The sequence below is a fragment of the Tachysurus fulvidraco genome, chromosome 21 (genome assembly GCF_022655615.1).
Source record: "Tachysurus fulvidraco isolate hzauxx_2018 chromosome 21, HZAU_PFXX_2.0, whole genome shotgun sequence".
Taxonomy (NCBI): Eukaryota; Metazoa; Chordata; class Actinopteri; order Siluriformes; family Bagridae; genus Tachysurus; species Tachysurus fulvidraco.
The window spans coordinates 16,122,629-16,149,110 of record NC_062538.1 but is presented as its reverse complement, the minus strand read 5'-3'; the positions used below and the strand labels follow the sequence as shown (position 1 = coordinate 16,149,110).

The 26,482-nt window shown below is 37.8% G+C and overlaps 2 protein-coding genes and 2 non-coding genes across 7 annotated transcripts; all 4 read left to right on the top strand.

Annotated features, from left to right (window-relative positions):
• The first annotated feature begins 2,250 nt into the window (after positions 1-2,250).
• Positions 2,251-2,322, top strand: trnaa-ugc. The gene has a single exon. It is a non-coding gene; the product is annotated as a tRNA-Ala (tRNA).
• Positions 2,323-2,940: 618 nt separating this feature from the next.
• On the top strand, positions 2,941-3,012 carry trnac-gca. Its single transcript has one exon. It is a non-coding gene; the product is annotated as a tRNA-Cys (tRNA).
• A 211-nt stretch (positions 3,013-3,223) lies between these two features.
• zgc:193801 (uncharacterized protein LOC564476 homolog) lies at positions 3,224-7,126 on the top strand. Of its 3 annotated transcripts, none has more exons than XM_027133471.2 (8): positions 3,225-3,386; positions 3,942-4,140; positions 4,967-5,157; positions 5,243-5,425; positions 5,612-5,770; positions 5,996-6,121; positions 6,233-6,325; positions 6,435-7,126. In XM_027133471.2, exons 1-8 carry the CDS (start codon positions 3,372-3,374, stop codon positions 6,855-6,857), a joined length of 1,389 nt encoding a protein of 462 aa, XP_026989272.1. In that variant the 5' UTR covers positions 3,225-3,371; the 3' UTR covers positions 6,858-7,126. The 3 variants fall into 3 exon arrangements, with proteins under 3 accessions (XP_026989280.1, XP_026989272.1, XP_047661783.1); XM_047805827.1 differs by lacking the exon at positions 3,225-3,386 and adding an exon at positions 3,469-3,627; XM_027133479.2 differs by lacking the exon at positions 5,996-6,121 and having other exon boundaries at positions 3,224-3,386.
• Positions 7,127-7,469: 343 nt separating this feature from the next.
• mzt2b (mitotic spindle organizing protein 2B) lies at positions 7,470-12,959 on the top strand. 2 transcript variants are annotated; one of them, XM_027133492.2, is made up of 5 exons: positions 7,470-7,624; positions 8,254-8,458; positions 9,395-9,525; positions 11,286-11,429; positions 12,235-12,959. In XM_027133492.2, the coding sequence occupies exons 2-5, from the start codon at positions 8,271-8,273 to the stop codon at positions 12,369-12,371; spliced, it is 600 nt and encodes a 199-aa protein (XP_026989293.1). In that variant the 5' UTR covers positions 7,470-7,624; positions 8,254-8,270; the 3' UTR covers positions 12,372-12,959. The 2 variants fall into 2 exon arrangements, with proteins under 2 accessions (XP_026989293.1, XP_026989302.1); XM_027133501.2 differs by lacking the exon at positions 11,286-11,429 and having other exon boundaries at positions 7,471-7,624.
• Positions 12,960-26,482: the final 13,523 nt, after the last annotated feature.

Genomic DNA, 26,482 nt, shown 5'->3' with positions numbered 1-26,482 from the left:
CACTGAAACTTCACACCCTGGACACAACCTCTTTCAGCTCCTTCCTTCTGGCAGGTGCTACAGATATCTGCTTACCAAAACTGCCAGACACAGGAACACTTTCTTTCCCCAAGCAATCACCCTGATTAACAACTCACCGTAATTGTATTCCCTGCTTCATAGCTATAAGTACTGCATTATCAGAACTGTCAGTCATCACATCATCCGTATAGGCTACACACACTACTGCTGCTGCATAATGCACAAAAGCATAATATTGCACAATACTATTTACACTAACATGCACTTATCACACTTTATGTACATAACTCATCAGTCATATTTTCTGTATTCATATTTAATACTCACAATGTCTATTGTATCACATTTGCATTGTCTTGTATAGACTGTATTATCTTGTCTTGTGTAGTATAATGTTATTTATGTCTGTACTTTTGAGAGTCAAAAACAGCTGGAACCAAATTCCTTGTGTGTGTCCTGAATGCACCTGATTCTGATTCTAATTTTGATAACTTTGCTCAAAACATCTCTCATATGAAATGTTCACAAATGATCTGCATACACACACTCTGGTTGGTGTGAGGAAAAGGTGTGAGAGTTACTAGTTGAATAGAGCTGTGCTGTGTTTAATTATGTTTGAATATGTGTGCTTGGCAACTGTGCTGCATGGCAGTCTGGTCGACTTAAAAAAAAATAAGTTATAACTACTTATAACTTCACACACACACACACACACACACACACACACACACACACACACACACACACACACACACACACACACACACAAATTGATTAGAAAACTGTTTGGATGATTATCACATTTTGCTCTGAACCCCTGGTTGTTACTTCTTGCTGTGTAGCATGACAAAAAAGACTGGTGATCTGTTGATATTTCACACACAACAATCTATAGAGTTTACACAGAATGGTCAAGTCAGGTCAAGAAGCTTTTAGTGTCATTTGCCATAAATGAACGATTCACCAGGACCACGGTGCTACACAGAACAGTGCGAGGCAAAAGACAGTGCAAACAGACAATACAAAACACTACAGGACAAAGACATTAATCATAAAATTTTGTGTTATATTAATCTTGGTATAATATTTATAATGCTTGGTATAATACTTTGAGACTTTTTGGGGTCCATTGTGTTTTAATTATACAAGCACAAATGCCTTGTTGATGACAAAGATGTTTCAACAGTTCAGGCTAGCAGTGGTGGTATAATTGTGTGAGGAATGCTTACATTGTGCACCTTAATAAGTCTTGCTGCTCTGTGTGTGAATCACTGTATCAATGGCGAAAGTTTGATTTTGACATTGGTGGGGACATAATTTATTTGACATTGGTGGGGACAACATTCCCCGAATTTTGTGCATAAAACTGTTTTTATAAGAATACTTTCTTCCTCACATACCGGTAACCTGCATAATCACGTTGCATATTGCTTCATACAACGGAATATAGCTGCAGCCGACCTCAACACATTAGCGAGAAAGACAAAGCCAATCAAACAGCGACGTGGGTTAGAGAGGCAGGACTCAAAAAAGGCAAAGGCCAATCATTTTAGAGAGGTGAGTTACAGAGGCGGGATTCATTGCAGGGGTAAATCTGTTAACCGTTTGTGTTCCACTAGTTGCGCTATTATTTACAGAACGCCGTAGTAAAATATTTTCATCTTATTTAATGATTCCTGGATAAATGTTAAATGAAATAAGTAAAAAAGCACAAGACACAGACGGATATCAGTGGTTATGCATAAATATACATAGGCTTGGTCGAATTATTGCTAGGGACAATTGAGTGTTCCATGGATATTGGTAGGGACATGTCCCTACCGTCCCTACCCAAATCGACGCCCTTGCACTGTATGGTCACATTATAATAGTTACTCAGCATGTTAATGCACCATGTCACAAAGTATAGTTTGTCTCAGACTTCACAATAAGCTCACCGTTCTTCAGTGGCTTCCTCAGTCACTGGGTCTAAACCTAGTAGGTCTCCTTTGTGATGTGTTAGAATGGAAGAGTCATGGTAAAATTTGCAGCTGACAAATCTACAGCGATTATGTGACTGTCAACATGGATGCATTCAAAATTCTAATAAAATGTAAGTTATCAGTACAAAACTCTGTGTACCCATGTTCATTTGTTTGACTTTAATTCATGCTAAACTTTTTAAAGGTTCTATTGTTCTCAGGTTTTAGTTAATCATTATTAGTGATAGCGAAGGCGCTTTAAGCAGTAGGGGATGTAGCTCAGTGGTAGAGCGCATGCTTTGCATGTATGAGGCCCCGGGTTCAATCCCCGGCATCTCCACATTTTTGTTTTGATTCTATATCCTTTTTTCGGCAAAATATAGATTAGATTAGATTCAACTTTATTGTCATTACACATGTACAAGGCATGTACAAGGCAACGAAATGCAGTTTAGGTCATATGTGCTGTATCAAAATATGGCTATTCTTATAGACAGTAATTTACAAGTGTGAATGTACTATGGACATAATATACAGATGGCTATTACTATAAACTGAAATTTACAGAAGGGTATGTGCTATAGACAAAATATATTGTTATTACTATAAACAAAAATATGCAGTAGGATATGTACTATGAACATAATATAATATATTGTTGTTACTATAAACGAAACAGAAATCAGGTGGGTATGTACAGTGGTGAGACAATGGTGAGCAGCGATACAAAACTGTGCAAATGAGCAGTTTTGTGTAATATATTAAGCAGGATTAAAATTGAGAGAAAACATATAATAATTTATTACTCGAAACCGACCACGTTTAATGGTGGTGCACGTGTATACATCACAAAACTAGTAATCTTAAATGATGCGTTGTATTATATTGACAATATACTAGTCTGCATTTACTATTAAAATATTACAGAGTGACCAGTTGAAAACTGCTAGTGTGCTGTGGGGGTATAGCTCAGTGGTAGAGCATTTGACTGCAGATCAAGAGGTCCCCGGTTCAAATCCGGGTGCCCCCTCTTTTGCATTGACATTTTTTGCTTTCATTATTAACAACTTCATTTAATAACGTTCTATAAAAGCCGTTCAAAAAACTAATTATAAGTAAAAAGGTTACTAGCGTCAAAACAACTCTGTTCTCGTGTTTGACTGGGAACCAACATCGAGCTCGACAACGTCCAATGAACTAACAGTGCGCACGATTTTTACAACGTCACGTGATCTCGGTGTGCACAGCACGGATGACGTGGGTGTGTACACACAAGTTTGTGACGAACAACACAGAGCCGCTGGACCAGAACATGTTTTGCAGACTAAAACTGGGAAAACGCCGGTAAAAGGCATCATTTGGTGTTCGTTTCTATAAGTATAGCACACAATGGCGGCGTTTGTCGTGAGTATTCTTTTTAAGCTTGAAATCTGAATATGCTGAGCTGTTGTTGGTCAATTGTTTGTTGGCTAGCTAGTCAAATTAGCATCTCAGTCGTTGGTGGAATCCCAAATGCATCCCAGTTAGTTCCCTATATAAATGAACGCCTTTTACAGGGTGTCTATACATCCAGGTGTCCTGCAGGGAGGCATTTGGGACTCAGCCTTGTATAACTGCTTGTATTAAACAGATCATTTACATTTCAGTAAGTGTTTAACATTTTGAGATATTTTCAATTATATATCCTGTACATAGTTAAATAGTTTTGTTAATAACTTTATAGAGAATGTCTAAAACAATTTAGCTGCTTTTAGCTTATCTGGTCTGCAGCACATGTAATTCTCAGATTCACCACACGAGGGTGCTGTTGTCGTGCACTATTAGTGCTGGTATGTTCAGCTAAAATCTTAGTCATAAACACTAAACTTACTTGTTTTTAGGGTCTGTGAAAACTTTCCTGTCTGATCTGTGCTACAGCTGTTTATTTATTTATTTACATACATCTCTCTACTCCTACAGGCCCATCCTTCAGTGCGGGTCAGAGCTACAGAACACTCATACGTACCCGTGTTGTGTCAGGATGACAAGTGTGCTGGGAGTGAGAAAGGAGTGCACATGCACTGTCCGCTTTGTACGGTAGCTGAGGCATACCAGGATCCTGTTATACTCCGTGCCCACTTCCGCATCAAACATGTTGACAAGAGCATCGAGTTTGCTGGTCAGACATAAAATTATGTGAACACTAATTTCCATGTGTTTGTATGCTTATATCAAAAAGAAACAAAAGTCTATTGGATTAATATTGGTCAAATGTGAAGATTTTGTATTGTGAATCACTTAAAATAATGGAATACAACCCTTTATTTTGTCACATATACATTACAGCACAGTGAAATTCTTTGTTCTTACTTCCCAACTTTGGAGGTCTGGGTCAGAGCACAGGGTCAGGCATGATACAGCAATTCTAGAGCAGAGAGTTTTAAAGGTCTTGCTCAAGGGCCCAACAGTGGCAGTTCGACAGTGCTGGGATTTAACCCAGGTCTTTGTATTAACAACCCAGAGCCTTAACCACTAGAGCTACATCAGTTTTGTCTTTTTTAATTTGGGGATGGAAAAGGCTTTCTATTAATACCTTTGGTTCAAAATATAATATAGGCCAAATTATACACAATTTCTCCATTTTAAGGTGAATGGGTGCCATTAAGATGACCTCATACAGCAAAACAAATATGTATGTAATATGTATGTAATCCCAGTCCTTTCAAATGTTCCTGTCTAAAATGATCATTTCTAACTTCACTGTCTCTGTTTACCTAGACCCTGAGCAGCATTTTATGAAAATAAAGAAAGAAACGGATTGTGCGGCACCACGTTATCAACCTGCAATGTGCTTTTCTTTTACTGATTAAGGCTTTTCTTTGTCCTGTATGCAAAAAACCACCCACTCCATCTGATCCCAGTCTCAATGGAAACCTCTACATGAATGTGATCATATGTGGTGGTGTTTTTTTTTTATGTAGTAATTAATTTTCTTGTACCCTCAGGCTTGAAGGTGTTGCGTTGCTGTAACCACTGTGAGATCGTGGGCACCATTAAAGGCGAGAAGAGGTTTAAAGGAGCACATTGGCACTGCTACCGCTGCAGGAACGGCTTTAACAGGAGGGATGAGGCCGTCAAGCACTACAAAACTCACTTCCGAAACCCACACACCACATTCCAAATCCAGGTTACACAGGTGAGTGAGGGTATCAGGTTTGGTGGATAACTTAAAGCAACAAAGAGTGTATCATGTAAAATCACTAAGTTGTGTTTTTCATTAGGATGTGAATTGCAGGCAATACTATAAAGGCAACCCGGAGGCTAAGGCCAAAGCGTACAGTGGGCTAGCTGTGAATATGGGTACCGGAGGAGACATCACTGCTGTCAGCTCCGTCATCACACCACCAGTCCTCACCACTGCCTCGGTCACTGAGACTACCACCTTACTTACTGTTGAGCATAAGGTAGTTTTGCTAACTTGACTTAACTGGTGTATTACACATTTTTCAGTCTAGTGTTTTTGTTTTTATTGTACACACAAGTGTGAAACTCAAACTTCTCCAATGCATTTTGGTTTCACATTTTTGGCCTCCTTTAACCACTCATTCCTGTTAGTATGTGATGATGCTGCTGCTTTCTGTTCTGTAAAGGAAGATGGTGAGAGTAATGGCATACCACTTGGAGCTGAAGAGGAGGTAGGCTCCTCCCAGCCTGCATCAGCAGGAACCCAGACACTGGTTTTAATGGACCCTGATGGAAACACAGGCAACTTGATCTATGATGAAGCCACAGGCATCATTACAGAACAGGTTAATCATGCATCATTCTCAGTGAACAGTTTTTTCAGGGAAAAACACAAAATACAGTTCTAAGCTATAGATGATTTTTCCTACGTTGACCGTAGGCTCTTAACACAGCTGAAGTTAGTTTTGTTCAATTAAGATAACCATTACAGTTTAATATATGTGGCTATCATGACATCAAAAATCTGCTAATTTATTGACCATTTCCTTTCCTATGATATGATGATTTAGAATGAGGAGAGTTTGGACCTGCAGAAACATCTACTGGAGCTCAATGAGCAGTTAGATATACTTCGACAGGAAAAAGAGAGTGTAGAGAAGAGTCTACGGTCCGAAATTAAGCAGCTGAAAGAACAGGTGTGTTCTTAATGGGGTGAAGGTTTTCATGCTGCATTCTTGTTCAGATTGGCAGCATGTGTTCTCATAGTCTCTCCATTGTTCCCTGTCATGTCGTCTTATTTTGTTTAGATTGCAAGTCTGGTTCAATCTAACGTGAAGATGTTTGAGGAGCTGCAGGTGTACCGCTGTCCAGACCACAGCCAGCAGAGACTGGCCAAACTGGTGAGAACTGGTTCTGCCTCTTGTATATGTAACTAGTTAATAGATAAACAAGGTAATGTGGATATGTTCTGCTCACTTTACTAATTTCTTGCTCTGTTCTGTGTTGTAGATGGACAGTCTGCAGACTCAGCACAAAGAGCTACTACAGGCCCAGCTGGTTTCATTAAGGCAGGAAATCCTCTCCCAGGCCAGCAATGTTCCACTCAATGGCCACACGGAAGCACTAGAGATCGACTCTGTTGGGGACCAATCGCAAGACCAGATGGAGGTTCAGGGGACAATAGTAGGTGGTATACCTGGACTGGAGATCATGGAGGTTCCACTCCAGCCAGAGCAGATTGAACTGAGAGAGCAGCTTGTGGAGTTTAGACCTCAGGAGGACACCATTTCCAATCTGGAAAGCCCAAGATCAGAAACAGCACTGATCCAGGACCTGGAGGCTAAACAAGAAGTTTTTCAAGTGTCTAGGAAGCGAAGCTCTGAAGAAGATTGTGGAGGGACAATTGAAGTCAAAGTCTCACGTATTAGTTAATGCTAACAAGACATTCATGCAGTCATGACTCTTCTAGCTGTTTTTTGGATACCAAGGCTATATTCACATTTGCCCTTATAACATCTGATAATTACTTTGTCTTCTCTGGAAAAATCAAATTTTAATTGTCAATACAAAAGTTTTATATTGGCTTGTACTTTGCATATTTTTAAAAAGAAATGCAGTCTATACGTCATTCAAATCGGTTTGCACTAAAGTTTAAGTTGTTTACTGTGTGTGAAAATGTATAAAGCAATGCAAATGATTCAGTTTTAAAAGCCATTATGTGTTCATTTTTGTCTAATATTACCATAGAATCAAATATTTGTCTGAAATTTGCTTGTCATTTCTGTAATTGAGTAATTACAGTGTTAAATAATATAACTAAATGTATACAAGAAGAAGAAGAATGATTATTATAATGTTTTTAGCATTTAATTATTTTTAGTAGTAGTATTTTGGTTTAATACATTTTTTACCCTGTAGAAGAGTGAAGTAAAACATGCTAAAGTGACGTTTGGAAGCATTTCTCACATTTTGTTGAACGAAGACAAAAGAAATATTAATGAGTCGTTTGGGACCTGAAAGAGTCGGTTCGTATTGATGAGCTGAGCCGAGTGCACAGGCTTCACTGTAATCACCGATCCATTCACTTGTCTTGGGTTCATTCCTGATTAGGGACCGCGAGGCGGCGCTAAAGTTTGTACACCTGAATTCTTTTTTCTACCGAAGAAGAAGGTTGAGTTGACGGAAGCGGTCTTTCTCTGGTAAGTATTATGCATCTTTAGTGAAACTGTAGCTACTAGTTGTAGTTTATTGTGTATAATGTAAGAGAATGTGAGGAAAAACATTTATTTATGTGTTTAACAAAATAGTATCAGAATAAACCAAGCTCGGCTAACGGCTAACAGCTGGAATGTAAATAAACATTGAATATACAAAGTAAATAGAATAATATAACATTATAGATGCAAAAAGCATTTCACTGAATGTCGTATTCCGTGTGTATGTGATAAATACAATGGGATTTTTATTTTTTATTTTATTTTGACACACACACACACTCACACACACACAGAGAGAGAGAGCTATTGCACACACACACACACACACACACACACACACACACACACACACACACACACACACACACACACACACACACACACACACACAGCTATTGTTCAGAGACAGACAGACACACACAGCTATTATACACGCACTTACACACACAGCTATTGTATACACACAGCTATTGTTCACAGACACACACAGCTATTGTATACACACAGCTATTGTTCACAGACACACACAGCTATTGTACACACACACACAGCTATTGTACACACACACACACACACAGTTATTGTATTTGAATTACTGTTGTTTTCTCTAGGTGCTGCCTGATTGCTCATGACCTCCCAGTCCACTCAGCCTGACACGATGCCCACAGCTCCAGACTCTCCATCTCTCGGTGTCACAGTCAGCGGCAATGCACAAAAATACAGTGTGAAAAAGAAAAAGGTCCTCAACGCCGAAGAAACCGAGCTGTTTGAGCTAACACAAGCTGCTGGTATAGTCATGGACCAAGAGGTTTTCAAGTGAGTCAGAATATCTAGACATTAGAGCTCGGTAGAATATCCATGTAACTGTACCTGCTACCGATTGGTCTGTTCTACACTGGATATTAAATCATTGCTGTTAAATTTAATGCAGTACATGACTTTATATATATAAAAATGGCCCAGTTTCCCTATACAAGTGCACCATATTGTGTCTAATAGGCATATTGAAGCAAGAAGCATAAATTTGTCTTCTGTATTTTTCTACTTGTATGAACAAGGTGAGGAACACAATGTTCAGTGAGTTTATATTATTTGAGGCAAGATCTTTTAGACAAAAAAATCTCTCTTTTTCTCTCGTCCTCTCTTTTGAAGATAGTTTTTTTTTTAATAAAATTTTTAATGTTTTAAAAAAAATGTTTAATTAAAAAAAGTGTTATTCTTTGATTAATAGCTATTTATTACTACACTAAGTTTAATTCCAGGGTGACTCATGGTGTGAATTATTTGTTAGTATATTAACGATAATTAGTAACACATTAATATAAAATTTGCAGCCGTCACTTCGGTTAGACCTGCGGTTATAACAAGACTAATCGCTCCATTCTTCTGATGCTTAACATTCACAAAAATGTACTAAATGTTTTTTAACATGTTACGGAAATATTTGGTACAAATATGGATATTAACAGTCCCTCTTTTATGAAAATACAGAATGTTCTAGAACCATTTTGACTGAATTTATTGAAATTTGCTGGTCTTTATCAAGCCCACACTAGTGTATAATTGTTATTTTTTTTGTCAGCTTTTAGCTGTCAAGTTTTTTCCCAACCCAGAAAGACAAATATAAAGACATTTCAACTAATATAGAGAAACGAAGTATGATAACTCAAACAATGTAGTATTGCAATTCTGCACAATAGTGTTAGAAACCTAATACTTCTGATACACACTCAAGTTACTTCTCTATTGTAGGAACATCGTGGACCTGCTGAAGATGAACGTGGCACCTCTGGCTGTGTTCCAGACTCTAAAGGCAATGTGTGCAGGTCAAAAGATTTCAGACACCATTGTGCCCGACTCATCAACAGTCAGTGAGATCAGAGGTCAGTCCGGTGCCTCGGGGAGTGCACTTATAATGCTACTGAACTGAGCAGATCTCTGCTTTATGACGTCTGAGCTCACCATTGCTCAAGAACTCGAACAGAACGAAATAAAAATTCTATTTGTATAGTGCATTTCACATGCAGAGTGTTTTACTTAATATAGTAGTTAATAAGTTACACCGAATCCTTTGTAGGCTAGAAACAGCACTAACTGTGTAAATAATTAGACTACTAAATAAATACGAGCACTAATATTTTCCAGGGTGTCCATACAGACGTGTTTTACTTTACACTTTTTTTTTTATGACAAAAGCGCTTTCCCTAAAACTTGTCCCCATTAACAAGGTGGGTTCAGAATCTTATGTTAAACTCACATCTTTGGTTTGGGACACCTCTGTGTAAAGTACAAGTTCTGATGCATTTTCACTGGAAAAACGAAATTGCTAACATTATTATTAGTGGTGATGATAAAATTTTGAAGCTATGTTAGGTTCAAGATAAAGGAATAAAGACAAGGCAGAGGTGAATACAATGTCAAAATATACATATCAAAATAGATCAGGAAAATATAATCAGAAACAGGTACAAATACAAACCCTCATTTAGCAGTTACTTGGTGTCAGCTTGTTGCTCTTTCTGCTGAACATTCTGTCTTTGTGTTTGTTTGTTTCCTCTTTTTAGCTTTTCTTTCCACCTTCTGTTTCTCGCTCAAGTCAAATAGGACGTAGGATAAATAAACGTTCTGGTGTAAAATCCCTGGTCACATTATCAGTTTGAATGGAGTTTGAAGGTTTGCACTAGCGCCGGTAGTTTCGGTTCAGCCCAGTGATTCGATTCTTTTCATTCCTTTCACCTAAAAGATTTATTAACTGATTTGGTTAGTTACCAGTAGATGGAGACAGTGTGCTTTTTTTTTTATTTTGTTTAAACAGATATTATGAGCAAGTTATTGTTTTATTTACGTAAACTAGTCTTTTGAAAACCGTCAAGTATTCAAGAGACACGTTTTTTTATTGTGTTAACAAATGAACATGTCCAGTGTACAAAGAGAAGGTCTGGTGAATTTTTTTTTTACAAGGCAGACATTTTGGACACTCTCTAGGCTAGACTGAGTGGTCACAAATAAGGCTATGAAAGAAATAAATACACAAATAACGTGTATGAAGTAGGTTTTTTTGTGTGTGTTTGTGTTTGCAGATTATATTTTGAACAACACATTGACCTCACATTAGCCTTATTTTAGTGCTACACACTTTTCAAATGCCTTGTTCTACTTTATTTCTCTTCTTGTTGAAAAGGTAATGAACTGAAATCCCATCGATGCAGACACACACCAGCAGGTCATTGTTCACTCACCTCGCTCGTTAAGGAACACTGATTTGTTCTTTAATAGTGTAATGTGGTACACAAATGTATTATTTTACACATGTATTATGTGGGATTCTATTCATTTATGATGTTTAAGATGTAGCCAAGGGATGTTTAAACTTTAACATAGAGAACCAGATTAATCTTGATTGAGATAATGAGACTTAAGGCCGGACCTCTTTTTCATATAATGCAGACGGACCTTGTTAGGTCGTAATCCGTTAGTTATTTTTTGTTAACAATCTTCAGTTTTCTCTTCTTTATGCTAATACATACTCCTCTGTCCTCTTGCCTTTTTTGGTGTGTGTGTGTGTGTGTGTGTGTGTGTGTGTGTGTGTGTGTGTGTGTGTGTGTGTGTGTGTGTGTGTGTGTGTGTGTTTAACACCATGAAGAAGAGGACCCTAAGGTCCCAGACAAGAGTGCTAAAAAAGCAACCCCTCAAGCTCCGCCCACTGCCCCTGCAGCCCACCCTCAAAGGGCTGGGGCTAAGATTGTGGTCTACAGCTCTGGGGAACAGAGCTCTCCTCTGTCTCAAGGTTTTCCTCCCCTTTTCTCTTTTCTGCACCCTCTTCACTTAGTGTTCTTTGTATACTCCGGTTCTCTTGCACCATTCTCACTCTGTCTTCTCTCATATACTTGGTTGCCCTTGACTTTGCATGAGCCTTTTTCTTCCTTACACTTTATGCTTCACTCTCTTTGTTTTTACTCTTTCATTCATCACATTCCTCTCAGCTCACGGTGCATGATTTCAGAACATCTAACCTCCTTGTTTCATGCATTTTCTGGAAGTGTGTGTGTGTGTGTGTGTGTGTGTGTTTTTACTCCTTCATGTTGGTTCTTTATTAGTTGAGCGTGTTTGTTCAAGTGTGTTCTTTTCAGATCTGCTGTATTTAGGTATCAGCAACACCAACCTCATGTATAATGACTGCATGTAAGCATGTTGACGTTAAATATCAAGTTAGAACAGATATATAAATAATGAAAACTTTTAGCTTTTAATAATTACAGCACTGGAGTGTTTAACACAGCTTTGTGTCCATGCTGCCTGTTTTTCCTGCATCATTGAGAGTGTGTCAGTGCATAAGTGCTATACAATATCTTCTTGCATCAGTGTTTTCTGTGCTGGTTTATTTCTTCTTTAAAGAAAATCGACCATCAGGATGTCCATGAAAAATGCTCCATCACTCCATAAGTCATATATTATGAAGAACCTTTTAATCTTTTAATCTCTCTCTTGCTCTGTCTCTCTCTCTCTGTCTGTGTGTGTGTGTGTCTGTGTGTCTGTGTGTCTGTGTGTGTGTGTGTGTGTGTCTGTGTCTGTGTGTCTGTGTGTGTGTTCAGTACGCAGTAAATCAGGTACAGGTCATGCAGAAAAGCGAGAGCAGCGAGTGCCAAGGCAGGCAAGTGCCACCAGGGGGCAAAAGAGTGCTAAGAGCTCAGGCAGCAGCAGCTCTTCATCCCAGCTCACCTCCAACTAGCACATTGACTAATTCCATAAAAACTGATTACAGATCAGTGTGGAGTTCCAGACTGTGGTGCCAAAATTCTGATCCAGATTCACACTTTCCTTTCTGGTTAATAAATCACATGGTCTGGATTCTGTCTCTCTCTGGATCACTGGGTTTGTTTTTACTCAGTGTTCTACTTGGTTTTATGTTTATTTATTTGTTTCTTTTATGTGCATGTCAGTTCAATGATAATGATGTGCTTGATAAGCTGTTTGGATTTGCTAAAAGGATCTGATTTATGTTTATTATTCAGAAAATGACTGGAATGTCAAGTTTAAATAAAAATAAATTATCAAATTTCTTTAAAAAATGACCATCTTGTAAAGAATCAAGAGACCTTGGAAAAAGATTCAAGAGTTGGACATGCTGTACATCCCTTTAATGGGTTATAGAAATAATAAAATCTGTTAATACAGTATTTGAACTCAACGTTTTAACTGTAAGCTTTTTTAAATATGTAAATGTACTTATTTTCAGGCTGCTTTAACACTGTGGTTCCATTTTGTGCTTGTAACTATTGAAAAATGACTTTTTAAATAAAGAAATAAATAAAAATCACATCCTGATATTTTATTTAAGAAAATTGTATTTAACCATTCAACCCATCCCAGGCTGATATATCATTTTCTTTCCTTTGGATGGTCTCCAGGTTGCATTGGATATTTGGATGGATGAAGATGCGGGTTGATACTCGGATGGGGGATTGATGAATGTATGAATACTCAGTTGGTTTGATGGATGGATGGATTAATGGATTGATGGATGGATGTATGGAAACTCAGATTAATGAATGTATGGAAATGGATGGATGGATGGATAATTAGATGGAGAATTAATGAATGATGGTGGATGGATGGATAGATGGATGGGTACTCAGTTGGATAGGTTGATACTCGGATGGGGGATTAATAAATGTATGGAAACTCAGGTGAATGGATACTTGGTTGGAGGGGTTGATACTCAGATGGGGGGATTGATGAATGTATGTATATACTGTTGGGTTGATGAATGTATGGAAACTCAATTAGATGGATGGATGGATACTCTGTTGGATGGGGGTTGATGCTTGCATGTATAGGTACTTAGTTGGTTTGATGGATACTCAGATGGATGGATGAATGGATAGGTGGATATTCGGTTGGATGGGTTGATACTCGGAGAGAGGGATTGATGAATGTATATATGGATGGCTGGCTGGATGGATGGATTGATGGATGGATAATTGCTTGGAGGGCTGGATGGATGGATGGATGGATGGACTCTTACTTAGATGAAAACTAATCGCAGTGGCATCTGAATGTATATTATTGCAGCAATATATCCAGTGTTTTTCTTGGTTTTATGGAATGAATAGTTTACTCTTTTCTAAGCATTTCACTTTTATTGAGTTCAGTTCAAACTTGCAGGCCAGACTACAATTCTAACGTTTCAGACTTTTTGTGTCATAGCAGACTCGTATATAGCATCTAGCGCTATATAGTGTTTTCTGGTCCATATGAAATTCTCCTCGACCTTCATAAAGAGTGCCGACTTCTCTCTGAGATTAGCACAAGGCTTTTTTTTTTTTTTTTTACATTTCTGACCATATTTTCTGCCCGTGTTTGTGTCTATGGGGGTGCAATGTGTGCAAATGGTTAAAGGTCAGTGAAATATTTTTTCTGCCATGTGACCAAAGAATAATTTGAGTTTCTTGATAAGTAGAAAATGCAGTTTTTTTATTAAACTTGTAGGAATAGAACCAACTGAAGAATTTGTTCAGCTCATGCGTGACCTGATTGATCAAGTTAAGTGGAGTTTTATTGTCTTTCCTTTACATAGCTTGCACCCCTCCATCACTTATCCTTCACAGGGTCACTTGAAGGTTAAATTTTTCCTTTTATTTGCCCTGTCTGCTCTGATAATGTGAGTTGTTCGATGACAAACAGAATTAACATAGAAATATTTGTTTATTCCCTCTGTATCAAGACATACGTGACACTAGTTCTAACTCTTAAAATGGAACATCAATTATAATCTAACCACAATTGTATTATTTATAGCTATTAGCTATAAATTCTGAATGGCTAATAGCTAATCATTAAAAAAGGATCCGTTGTCGCGATTCATTCATACTAGATTTATACTAGCTTTATTTTGAATTTTGGTTTGTTCTGAACAGAAACACTATATTTATATTCCTACACCAGTGACCTCTTTGGTTAAAACTGAAGTTAGAATGACATTAAAGAAAGGTTAATACCATTCTTCACCTCCAGTGCTAATAGGAAACCAAGGTTTAAAAATAAACCCAGGCATGGCATTAAAACCACAAACGTGTATTTATTTTTAACATTTTCCCAACACTTTTCTACTTTCTGTATGATTTGTTCCTGTGCAAAATTTTAGTCTATTGCTGTATCATCCTGTAAGCAGGTGTGTAAAAAGAGACAGGATTTTAAGGTTCTAGGGAAAATGTTTACATTCAGGCTTCATGAAAAAAAAATCACATAATTATCCAATGGAGCACTTTGGAATATCAAGCTCTCACACTGGAAGAATTTACCGTTATTTTGTTTGCATTTTTGATTATTCAATAAAAATGCATCTGTTTCTGTTTTCAGGTTTTGGATTTTGTTCCCATTCTCTGGATTCATGATTTGGAACCGTGTGTTTGCAAGCAAGCAATTTTATGTAACAGATTTTTTTTGCAGTTATGTTTAAACGAAATCCTCATGCTTTAGAGGTTGACATTTTACAACAGTATTTGTAACAAACCAGATTTCTTTGGTTTATTTTTCAAGCAAATGCTAAATAACAGTGAGTAGTCGTCTATACTTACATCATTTACATTTACAGCTTTAGGCAGACACCAAAAATGAAGTGCTTTGAAGTCTCTATCGATGAATACATTAACACTGGTTCTCTAAGTTACAGATTCAGGATATCATTATCCTAAACCTCTGTTCAGGGTTTTTTTTATTTACACATAGTGTTTCAGGAAGATGGAGGTCTTCACCTGTCGTTTGAAGATAACCAGTGACTCAGCTGTTCGGACATCTAGAGGAAGTTCTTTTCACCACCTCAGTGCCAGAACAGAATCTTGCTGTATGCCTACCTCTTACCCTTGGAGATGGTGGGACCAGTCAAGCAGTGCTGGTAGATCTGAGTGAGGGAGTTGCAGTGTGAGGAGTGTTAAGAGCTTTGAGTTAAGATGAAGCTGGTCCATTTTTGGCTTTGTAGGCAAGCATCACTATTTGAATCTGATGTGTGCAGCTACCAGAAGCCAGTGGAGGGTAGTATATGAGAACATTGGCAGGTTTAAAACATGTCGAGCAGCTGCATTTTGGATCATTTGCAGAGGCCGAATCATAGGAGCGTGCATAGGTAAACCTGCCAGAAGAAGTGGTCCAGACTGAAAATGACAAAAGAATGAAAAAGTACATGAGCAGCCTGACTGCTTTTTGATTTAATGGTCTGTATGCCTTACCAACTCTTTGTAAAGACAATGTTTGATTTTTTTTTTCTTGCACAAAATGCTGATACTTCTATTTTTTCATCAAAAGGTAACAGAAGCCCTCAGGATGTCTTGTTCCTGAAGCCAGAGATCTGTTCTCTTCACCTGAATACCAACCCCAATACCAAGCACCAGATGGCACTGTTGCCATTGGGTACTAGGACAGCGGTGGAGTCCCAGAAGTGCCAAATTATTGGATTTTATTGTTTTTAGAGTTAGATAATGTATGTGTTTTAGCAAATGGGTCATGCTGAATGAGGCACACAGGCGAGGTTCAAGTTGGAAGGAAACCACTCAGTAACACTTAACTAATTATTGAGAGGTTCGAATGTAGGTGTGTATGTGTGTGTTTATCTGGTTGGTGTAGCAGATCAGGTGCTTATACTTTAAAGGTGTTTTCACTTAGTAGATGGGTGTATTCACTTCGTTTATTAGTGTACTGAGAAACATAAAATTAGGGTTAGAGAAGGAATAATGATAAAACAAAGGAGAAATGAGTGGTGGATGGTGATAGTAGACCCAGAGGAGATCTGTACTGAGGTACAGAGCCCGTAAAGAGAAAATTTAAACAATACTTGGAATGGAGATAAGAACATCTCAAAGAAATGAAATGAGAAATCGGGACTGAAAAGAGATGCAAACGAATGGCTACAGTGGATTAAGGGAAAGAGAGATGGAATGAGAGAAAGGGGAAGGCATAGAAAATAAAAACTAAAAGAGAGAAGGTGTAGAGATGTTAGGGGAGAGAGTGAAAAAGGCAAAGACTGTAGAGAATGAGATTGTTTTGGATGGTTATATTGGAAAGCAGAGAGAGTGTGTGTGTGTGAGAGAGAGAGAGAGAGAGAGAGAGAGAGAGAGAGAGAGAGAGAGAGAGAGAGAGAGAGAGAGAAAGGGGGTGTGTGTTTTTTATGGTGGCCGTTTGTCGTGTTTATGTGGTTGGATTTCTTCTCTTTCTCCCTCTGTATCGATGGCGGCGCCAAGCTGCCAGGATTGATGGCACCATATTGCTGTGCTCCAGTGAACCTAATGACCCAAAACCCAGCGCGCACACACACACACACACACACACACACATGCATGTATACACGCACAGACCTGTCTTCATTGTGTGTGTGTGTGTGTGTGTGTGTGTGTGTGTGTGTGTGTGTGTAGATGTGTGTAGGTGTGTGTAGGTATGTGTGAAGTAAGTGTGTGTGTATGTGGGGGTGGGGGTAGGGAGCAGTGCTATGGGTTCAATCTGCTAGGTAGATTAAACATTGCTGCTCACACGCATGCATTATCCATATAGCTCACCATATACCTCTTTATTTGGGTATTTTTCTTTGTTATAAAATTATGATTCATGAATCTCATGGCTTGTGCATGTGTGTTTGTGTGTGTTTTGTTGTGTGGGGTTCACTTGGCTATCTGTTATCTAATATTTAATATGATACAATATCTGCATGACTGTTTATTCATGTATATAATGCTCACAGGTGTATGGTGACAAAATCCTCAGAATGATGAATTTTCTGTATATATGCATATAAAATATACACATTTATCCTGGAACTTAAGAATACCTGTTCCCATTCACCCTCTTATGACCTCACACACACAATCGGCCTGATGCTGATGTGTATCTGGAGCTGGACCCCCCACCCCCACCCCCACCCCGACCTAAAAAAAAAAAAAAATGCAAAACAATCTTCTTATCTCAGACATTAGGGGGCACCATTTTCCCTCCACTTCCTCCTCCTTGTCATCTCTTGTGGCTGGTTGCTGAGTTTGTTAGTACCTTTGCCGCCACCCCCAACCCCTTGCCTTTGGCATGCTGGTGTGTGTTTGTGTATGTGAGAGTGTTGTTGACAAGGGGTGGGAAAAACACATACCCCACTGTGCAGAACATATTTGTTTGTTTGACGGTTTTGTTTCTATTTTAGAGGATTTTAGATGATTTTCCGGGTAGCCTTGTGAGTTATTAGTCTTTGTTTGTTTAATCATTTATCAGATTATTCACACTAAGGGGCATTACATTATTATTATTATTATTATTATTATTATTATTATTATTATTATTATTATTATTATTATTATTATTATTCATAGTTGTATTGTTTGTAAGAGCTGTAATGATGTCAAAAAAAAAACCCTCCCAAAATATATTGTGTTCTTATTGTTCCAGGTCAAACATTACTATCTCTAGTGGCTAGAGATTTAAAGTAGTTAGATTAGCTAGAGTGTCAACTGCTATTGATATCAAACAGCATAAGCATCTGTTCTTACAGATGCAGAGCAGGAGTAGGTTCAAGAGAGCAGCTACAGCTAGAGCTTGTAGATATTGATTAGCTAGACTTTCAGCCAAATGATCAGTTCTGGATCTACAGCAGCCACCTGATCTACATCGGCTTCATCAGACCATAACACATTTTGACTCATTAGGTTAGAAGTAATTTAGGTGGGCTTAGATGTTTGCGGTTTACTTCCTGTGAAAGGGCTTCTGTCTAGTCACCCAACACATAGAGTGCTACAGGAATGAGTCAGTAAACCCGGATTAAAGTTAACATCTTTGCATTTCTTTGCAAGTTCCATTGTCCTGAAGTCAATTTTTTAATGGGTTTTTGGTTAAATCTCTGAACTAAAGTCTATGGTTAAGACAAGCTCAAGATATTTTCAGATTTTATTCTACAATTTTAAAACATGTCAGTAATACTACTTTTTTTATGCTTTTAAGTTTAGTCGATAAAGATTTTTTGGACATTTTTTTTATGTCCACAACCCTTTTTTTTTTTACCACTACTCTGGCATTCCATTACACCGGCAGAATGGAAATCAACTTATCAGACTTTTTCAATCAGTGTAGACAACGAATTCCGATGAATTCGTTATCGCCACAAGTCTGATATAAAACGAGTAAGGACACTTTCTGCTTTCAGTGTGAGACATTTCAGAGTTTTTTCCTCTCTGTATGGATAACCTTACCCAGAAATATAGTGGTTCAAGATAACACCTTCAAATTTCACATGTTTATGAAGCACTTTGGGCATGACAGAGAGCAGAAAAGGGTTTGATATCACCATTTACTTTAGAAGATAGAAGCATTTCAAATAACCAATTTGTTTTATACCAGTTTTTATATGTAGAAATACTTAAAAAGTACACATTCTTTTAAATACCAGAGAGTCAGCTTTCATACGAGCCATTAATCACCACTGTGGAGTTTTTGACATGACAAAGAAATTCAATTCTGTACATGGACACGTCAAAACAGGCATGAATTTGGTCTCTGGTGAAAGAGCTATGCACCTAGCGTTTATACATTCAGTCCATACATTCAGAAACAGAGAAGTGAAAAGTTGTCTGAACAATCACAAGAGCATCAATCTTTTTTCAACCTGACCTTGAGCATCTATAGAATTCTGAGTTGAGTTTCCTGTTTGAAGTTAAGAAGCCAAAAGGAGATCTCAAGGTCTTGCGTTGTGTCATTACTTACATTTCAGCCAGTGTTTCTATGCTGCACAAGGCTTTATAAACCTTTGAGAATAGGGAAGAATAAGGAACATGTTCTTGTTCAGGGCCAAAAAGGTGTGTTGTGGTGTTTATTTTCATAACAGAGCTGAAACAGAGCCAAGAGATTGCTTTCTTAAAAACACACAGCCACTGTGTTGTAGTACAGTACTTGTACAGCAACACACAATAAGTCTTGTTCATCCAACCGAATGCAAATGAATGTGCAAATGATTCACGACTAAAATGTGGTATTCGTTTAGTTCAGAAACCATTCATATACCAAAAAAATGTATAAAATTTGGAAAGTTCCACATAAGCAGATTCATAAATGTAATCCTCAACCGAACAACTGCAAATCGCACATTCGTTGAAATGTTAAAGCAACAGTATCTATGGATTACACTGAACTCATGCCAAGTTAGGAAGCTTTTATTGTCATTTCAACCGCTTACACACTGGCACAATGTTGCACAGAATTAAGTACACTACACAGGTACACAGTAAATTACAACTTTAAATCACATTAATTTCAGTTACTCACAAAAATTTACTGAAAATATTGTGAAACTCCATTGTTGAAAAAACTTACCATTCAATTAATACTAATGTAATGGCATCCTATAAAACAAGGAAACATTATTGTTTCAGTTGACCGAGGATTTCAGGGTGTTTTTTAGGGCTAAAAATGTTTGATTTTGATGCATCTTTTTTTTCTTCAAAATTGTGATTCAACTTTTATTTATTTTTTATTTTTTTGGAAAAAAAAAAGTAGCAAAATTGGAAGCACAGGATTCTTACCATGAGCTCCTACCTAGTGAAGACACATATGTAATTACAATCTGTGTTAGTTGTGCATATGTTTGGCCCACATGAATCGAATGCGATTTGGATGAATGCGATTTCACATTGATTTTGCATTGATTTCTGCAATCGCAAAATTGTAAATCCTGGAGAAACTGGATGTGAATGTTTCTACGGGAGCTGACCGGCTGCAATGGATTGTTGGCTTACTAGAAGATATAGCACACGATACACTTCTGCGCTTTCATCCGTTAGTCATCCTTTTGTCATTTTCAGCTTGTCAGCTTTGCCTTTCATTGAGTTTTCTGTGTGTCACATAACAATAAATCAGCTGTGCTGTGAACACTTTTTGGTAAATGAAGTCAGGTTTGACCTACACACACTTTCACTAAAATATTTGCATGTAGTTTATGTATTTGTATGGTGAAATGCTAATCACAGACAGTTTTTTGGCTCCTAACCTGAGCATTAAGATCACCTCAGATTGCTTTTCACATGTCACTCCCTGTCTTTCTCTCCTTCCTCCTTAAGCCACGTTCTTTAAATGCCCCCAGGCCTCAAGGCCGAGAGATGTGTTATTTTCACTAATATGATCTCACACCTCTTCTTCCTCACCCACCTGCTGCCACCCCCCACCCCACCCCCCAACACACACACACACACACACACACTCGCCCTCGTGTTTTTAGAATGCATGGCCCTGTTGAGGCTGAATTTCACGCACACTCACCTCAGCCCCTCATAGGTAAGGATGTACGACGGTATTCAGATGTCTCGGGCCAACAGCGAGGAACATCTGTTAGCAACTAATCACATTTTTCTTTCCTCACTAGGTGAGAGCTAGATTTCTCCATTTAAAATCTTTTTTCCCCTCCACCCTAAAGTACTGAGCACAATGGAGAACATATGGCACTGTTCTCTCCAGCTCTCTCCCTCACTCTCCCTTTCTTTCCTCCTTTTCCTTTCTCTCTTCATGCACCCTCTTTTACATTTCTTTTCACTTCTACAATCATTCTGTTTCTCAGTCTCTCTTTCTCTCATCTATTACTTTATCTCTTTTTCCTTTTCTTCCTTATTATTATCTCCTTCCCTTCTGTCCTCCTTCTACACCCCCAGTTTCTCTATTCATCTGATGCCTTCTCTGTTTCTTTATCCTTTCCTCCCTTCTCTCTCTCTCTCTCTCTCTCTCTCTCTCTCTCTCTCTCTCTCTCTCTCTCTCTCTCTCTCTCTCTCTCTCTCTCTCTCTCCAAATGCAGCGTCCTTATCAGAGCAAAAGTGCTGATTGCCAGCTCGTCCCTCACTTTGATTGGCAGCTCAGGCTTCGCACCAGAATGGCTGATTTTGTCAATGTTTGTCTGTGCGCCCTTATCACCAAACCTATATTAACTGCCTCCACAGTGAGCTCAGACACTCACTCTCAATCTAGCTCTCTTTCTCTCCCCTCCTCCCTCCACATCTCTGTTCTCCCCATCCTCATTTACTCGTCCTGTCTCACTCTCCTCAGCTGTCCTCTCTCTCGTCCTCACTGTGTTTGTCGTCTTAGAGAACGCTCGCAATGGAATATGAATGTTCAGTGAAAATTGTCATCACAATCCTTTCTTCCATTTAGAAATGGTATTTCTTTCAGTCTGCTGTGAGAAGAACTCATTTCTTGCATCCTGTAATCCAATATGGCTTCCTCTCTGCCAGAGCAATGTTGATGACATGGCATAAATCTACACGTGTCAAGGTTCATATGATTCCATTCGATTAACCCCAATTTCAATTTCTCTCTTTTTTTATTCAATTCCGCTTTCTCTCTCTCTCTCTCTCTCTCTCTCTCTCTCTCTCTCTCTCTCTCTCTCTCTCTCTCTCTCTCTCTCTCTCTCTGACTCATCCTAGAGACTAAAAGTATTTAATTGATCCACTGATTGCTCATGTCTTCATTTGTGCAGTTGAAAAATTCATTCACTCACTCATTTTCGACCGCTTATCCAAACTTCTCGGGTCACGGGGAGCCTGTGCCTATCTCAGGCATCATCGGGCATCAAAGCAGGATACACCCTGGACGGAGTGCCAACCCATCGCAGGGCACACACACACTCTCATTCAGTCACACAAACACAGACTATGGACAATTTTCCAGAGATGCCAATCAACCTACCATGCATGTCTTGGGACCAGGGGAGGAAACCGGAGTACCCGGAGGAAACCCCAGAGGCACGGGGAGAACATGCAAACTCCACACACACATCGAACCCCCAACCCTGGAGCTGTGAGGCAAACGTGTTAACCACTAAGCCACCATGCCCCCCCCCTCAAAACTTCTGATTATTTATTTATTTGTTTGTTTGTTTGTTTGTTTGTTTGCTTATGCATTTAACAGAACTGTGGCTGAGCATTTAATTTTATGTAGGTGTAAGTTATGTATTTCATTTGGACAACAACCTCTAATCAATACACAATTGCTGGACTGTATATGACTGTAGAAAGGACAATATTCATAATAACACTCTCAGGTGTTTATAACAATTTATAATCACACCCTCCAGTGTTCACCCAAATGAGAATGAGGTTCCCTTTTGAGTCTGGTTCCTCTCAAGGTTTCTTCCTCTCCCACAGTCACCTAAGTCATCTCAGACTTGCTCATTGGGAATAAACAAAAACGTGTTTAAATGTAAGTCATATATTAATCTTGAACATTTGTGTAATGTTAATCTTTGTCTAATAAACTTTTTGTATTATATATCTTACGTTCTGTTAAGATGCTTTGAGAAAATATCCATTGTTAAAATCGCAATACAAATAAAATGAATTGAAAAAATTTGATACTTAGCATTTTTTTTATGACAGTATGTATTAGTAAGTTTCTTTTGCTATTCATTTTTATGCATTTAAAGTTTATTTACTTTAAAAGAATTCATTTAAACCATACACCGAGCTACAGTATGGACTTAGGCATTGATTACCTGATTATTATTATTATTATTATTATTATTATTATTATTATTATTATTATTATTATTATTATTATTATTATTATTATTTGATTCTGATCTGATTATTATTCATTTAACTGTGAAAATATTTTATAACTATATACCACTAAAGCCTAGCAAATAAAAAATAATAATAATAATAACATGATCTAATATACTTAACTTTTACATATTATTTTACATATCACGGCTAAGTGTGGCATCGTCAGGGTTGGCACGTGTTAAGACAATTAGGCCACTAATTAAGCAGCAGGCTCAATGCAAGGTCACACCTCACCGGAGTCTGAACACACCGACGGTGACCTTTGACCGTGACCGTGGCACCATCAGACGCTGTGGCTTATTAAACACTATGGCTGCATTATTAAGAGTCACAGTCAGTCAGACTATATTCAGCTACGTTCTACAGAGTGTCCGAAAAGTTTCCATACATACAGAAATTTTCTGCTAGTCTGTCTCGTAATTCTAGTTCTATTTATTAATTTAATATTATATCTAATTTTTTTTCAGATACTCTTCAACAAAAGAAGAATGAATGTGTGTGTGTGCGTGTGTGCGTGTGTGTGTGTGTGTGTGTGTGTGTGTGTGTGTGTGTGTGTGTGTGTGTGTGTGTGTGTGTGTGTGTGTGTGTGTGTGTGTGTGTGTGTGTGTGTGTGTATGGGTGTGTGTGTGTGTGTGTGTGTGTAAGATTATTATGTATCGACTTATAGCCATAGAGATTTTTTATGTAGAAGTGTAAACACTACAAGATATAAACAAGTGTAAACACGTGTTTATGCATAAAGCCAAAGGTGGTGTTAGTAACACTGGTTGTAGTAGTAGTACTAGTAGTAAATAGTAATAGTAGTAGTAGTAAACCCAGTAGTGATAATACCAGTAGTAATTGTAGTAATACCACTAGTAATAGTAACAATATCAGTAGTAATAGTAGTAATGCCAATAGTAGTAGTAGTAATATCATTTGTAATAGAAGTAATGCCAGTAGTAATATTACCAGCAGTAACAGTAGCAGTAATAGTACTTAGTAATAATAGCAGTAACAGAAGGGGGAGGTGGAGGAATAAATTTGTGCCTCTATTTCTCCAGATACAGAAACTAAAGTGCTACTGTAATTATCCCATGTTTGACTTTCTGCCTAGCCAGTTATCATAACTACTGGACCACTGAAATATATTTTAGCAAAATCAACAGGCGACCTTAATAAAATAACCTGTTAACCATAGCCAATTACCAAAAGTTAATACCAACACCAAAGTGCTTTTTAAAGCTAGATGAAGAATTTCTCCATGCAAATAGTCCATGCCTTTTAGAGACGCAATGGAGACACCTCAGTTTATATGTGCTTTATGTTTATGCTTATTCAAACATTTATATCATTTTACTAAGGTAGGGTGTTGGGTGCTCAGCCTCATGTTCAAGTCTATAGTCCAGTAGCTTAGCTATATAGCTAAAGTGTAAACTACAGTGTGAAGCATAAGAAGAAGGTGTTTGGTCAGGGCTTCATCAGCAATCTTTTGAAGTCTTTGGCAGGTAGGAATTAGTGTCGGGTCTGTGTTGAACTCAGAAATTACCCTGACCTGTTAGTTCCTCGTGCTGTTGGTTGCTTAATTCCACTCAACTACAAACTGTTGTAGAAATGTTATTTACTTTGACATTATTTCCTGTCCAGTGTCACTCAAATGAGGATGAGGTTCACTTCTGAGTCTGGTTCCTCTCAAGGTTTCTTCCTCATATCATCTCAGGGAGTTTTTCCTTGACACAGTCACCTCTGGCTTGCTCATTAGGGATAAATGTTAGAGATATGAATAGTAATGTAATTTTAAATTATAAACTTTACAATTTTTATTCTGTTTCTATACTTATGTAAAGCTGCTTTGAGACAATGTAATTGTTAAAAGCGCCATACAAATAAATTGGAATTAATTGAATTGAATTGGAGAGATGACTAAAGAATCTGCATTAAAGATTTGTAATGAGTACTTTAAATAAAAATGTAAGAACTAAAATGTTTTCTTTTTCTTTTTGGAAAGTGTGAATACAAATGGGTAAAACAATAATAACTGCATGATATGAAGTAAACATTTAATTCATCTTTTAAAAGGCATTGCTTCTGCATTAATAGGCATGAGTTTATAAATTAGATATACACTGTACTTTATTAAGGATAAATGTATTAAACCATGTATGTTAAATTAAGAATTAAATTACATATAAACCAGTTATTTAGATGTTGTCAGAGGTTCACTTATCAAATCCATTATAGACACTTTTTGAGCAAGAATAAATTTATAATGACATTTATAAACTGGTTGCTTATGCCTATTAGTGTAGAAGCAATGGTTTTTTAAAGTATATGAAGTATTTATTTATAATCAACTCGCTTCATACTGTGGAGATATTATAACGTTTTATGCAATTTGAATAATATTCTAGCAAAGTATAAATAACTTAAAATAAGAATTAGTTACAAAACACAATTAATATCAGGTATTAGGAATTTAGACTAAGTTGTTTTGGTCAAATATATTTGTGTGTGTTTTAAAGCTAGTATTTCCATGTATATTATTTTCAGAAGAACTAAATTTTCCTAGAACACTACACATTTATTTAATTTTCTGTCATTATTGTTTACATTTTTTTTACTGAGCAGTATAATATTAATTTGCATCAAATTCATCTATGGAAAAAAAAAATATATTAATGCAAATAGTCCATGCATTTTAGAGACGCAATGGAGACACCTCAGTTTATATGTGTGTGTGTGTGTGCGCGTGTGTGAGTGTGTGTCTGTGTGTGCGTGCGTGTGTGTGTGTGTGTGGGTGTGTGTGTGAGAGAGAGAGAGAGAGAGAGAGAGAGAGAGAGAGAGAGAGAGAGAGAGAGAGAGAGAGAGAGAGAGCTGATATGCAGAACCACACTGTGTCTGACTTTGAGAGGGCAGTGTTTGTTCAAGAAAGACTGTCCCGAAGGAAATATGTAGAACAAATGAACACATGTGTGTATATGTGTGTACACTTGAGAGAGAGAGAGAGGGAGAGAGAGAGAGAGAGAGAGAGAGAGAGAGAGAGAGAGAGAGAGAGAGAGAGAGAGAGAGAGAGAGAGAGAGAGAGAAAGAGAGAGCTCTGTCACTGGAGATATGCTAACAGTTAACATGGTCACTCTATTGTGTGGCTGCTAATGGATGAATAGAATTCTTGCCTGAACATGGACAGACAATACAGTAACCTCACTCTACCTGACCCACACACACACACACACACACACACACACACGCACACACACACACACACACACACACACACACACACACACACACACACACA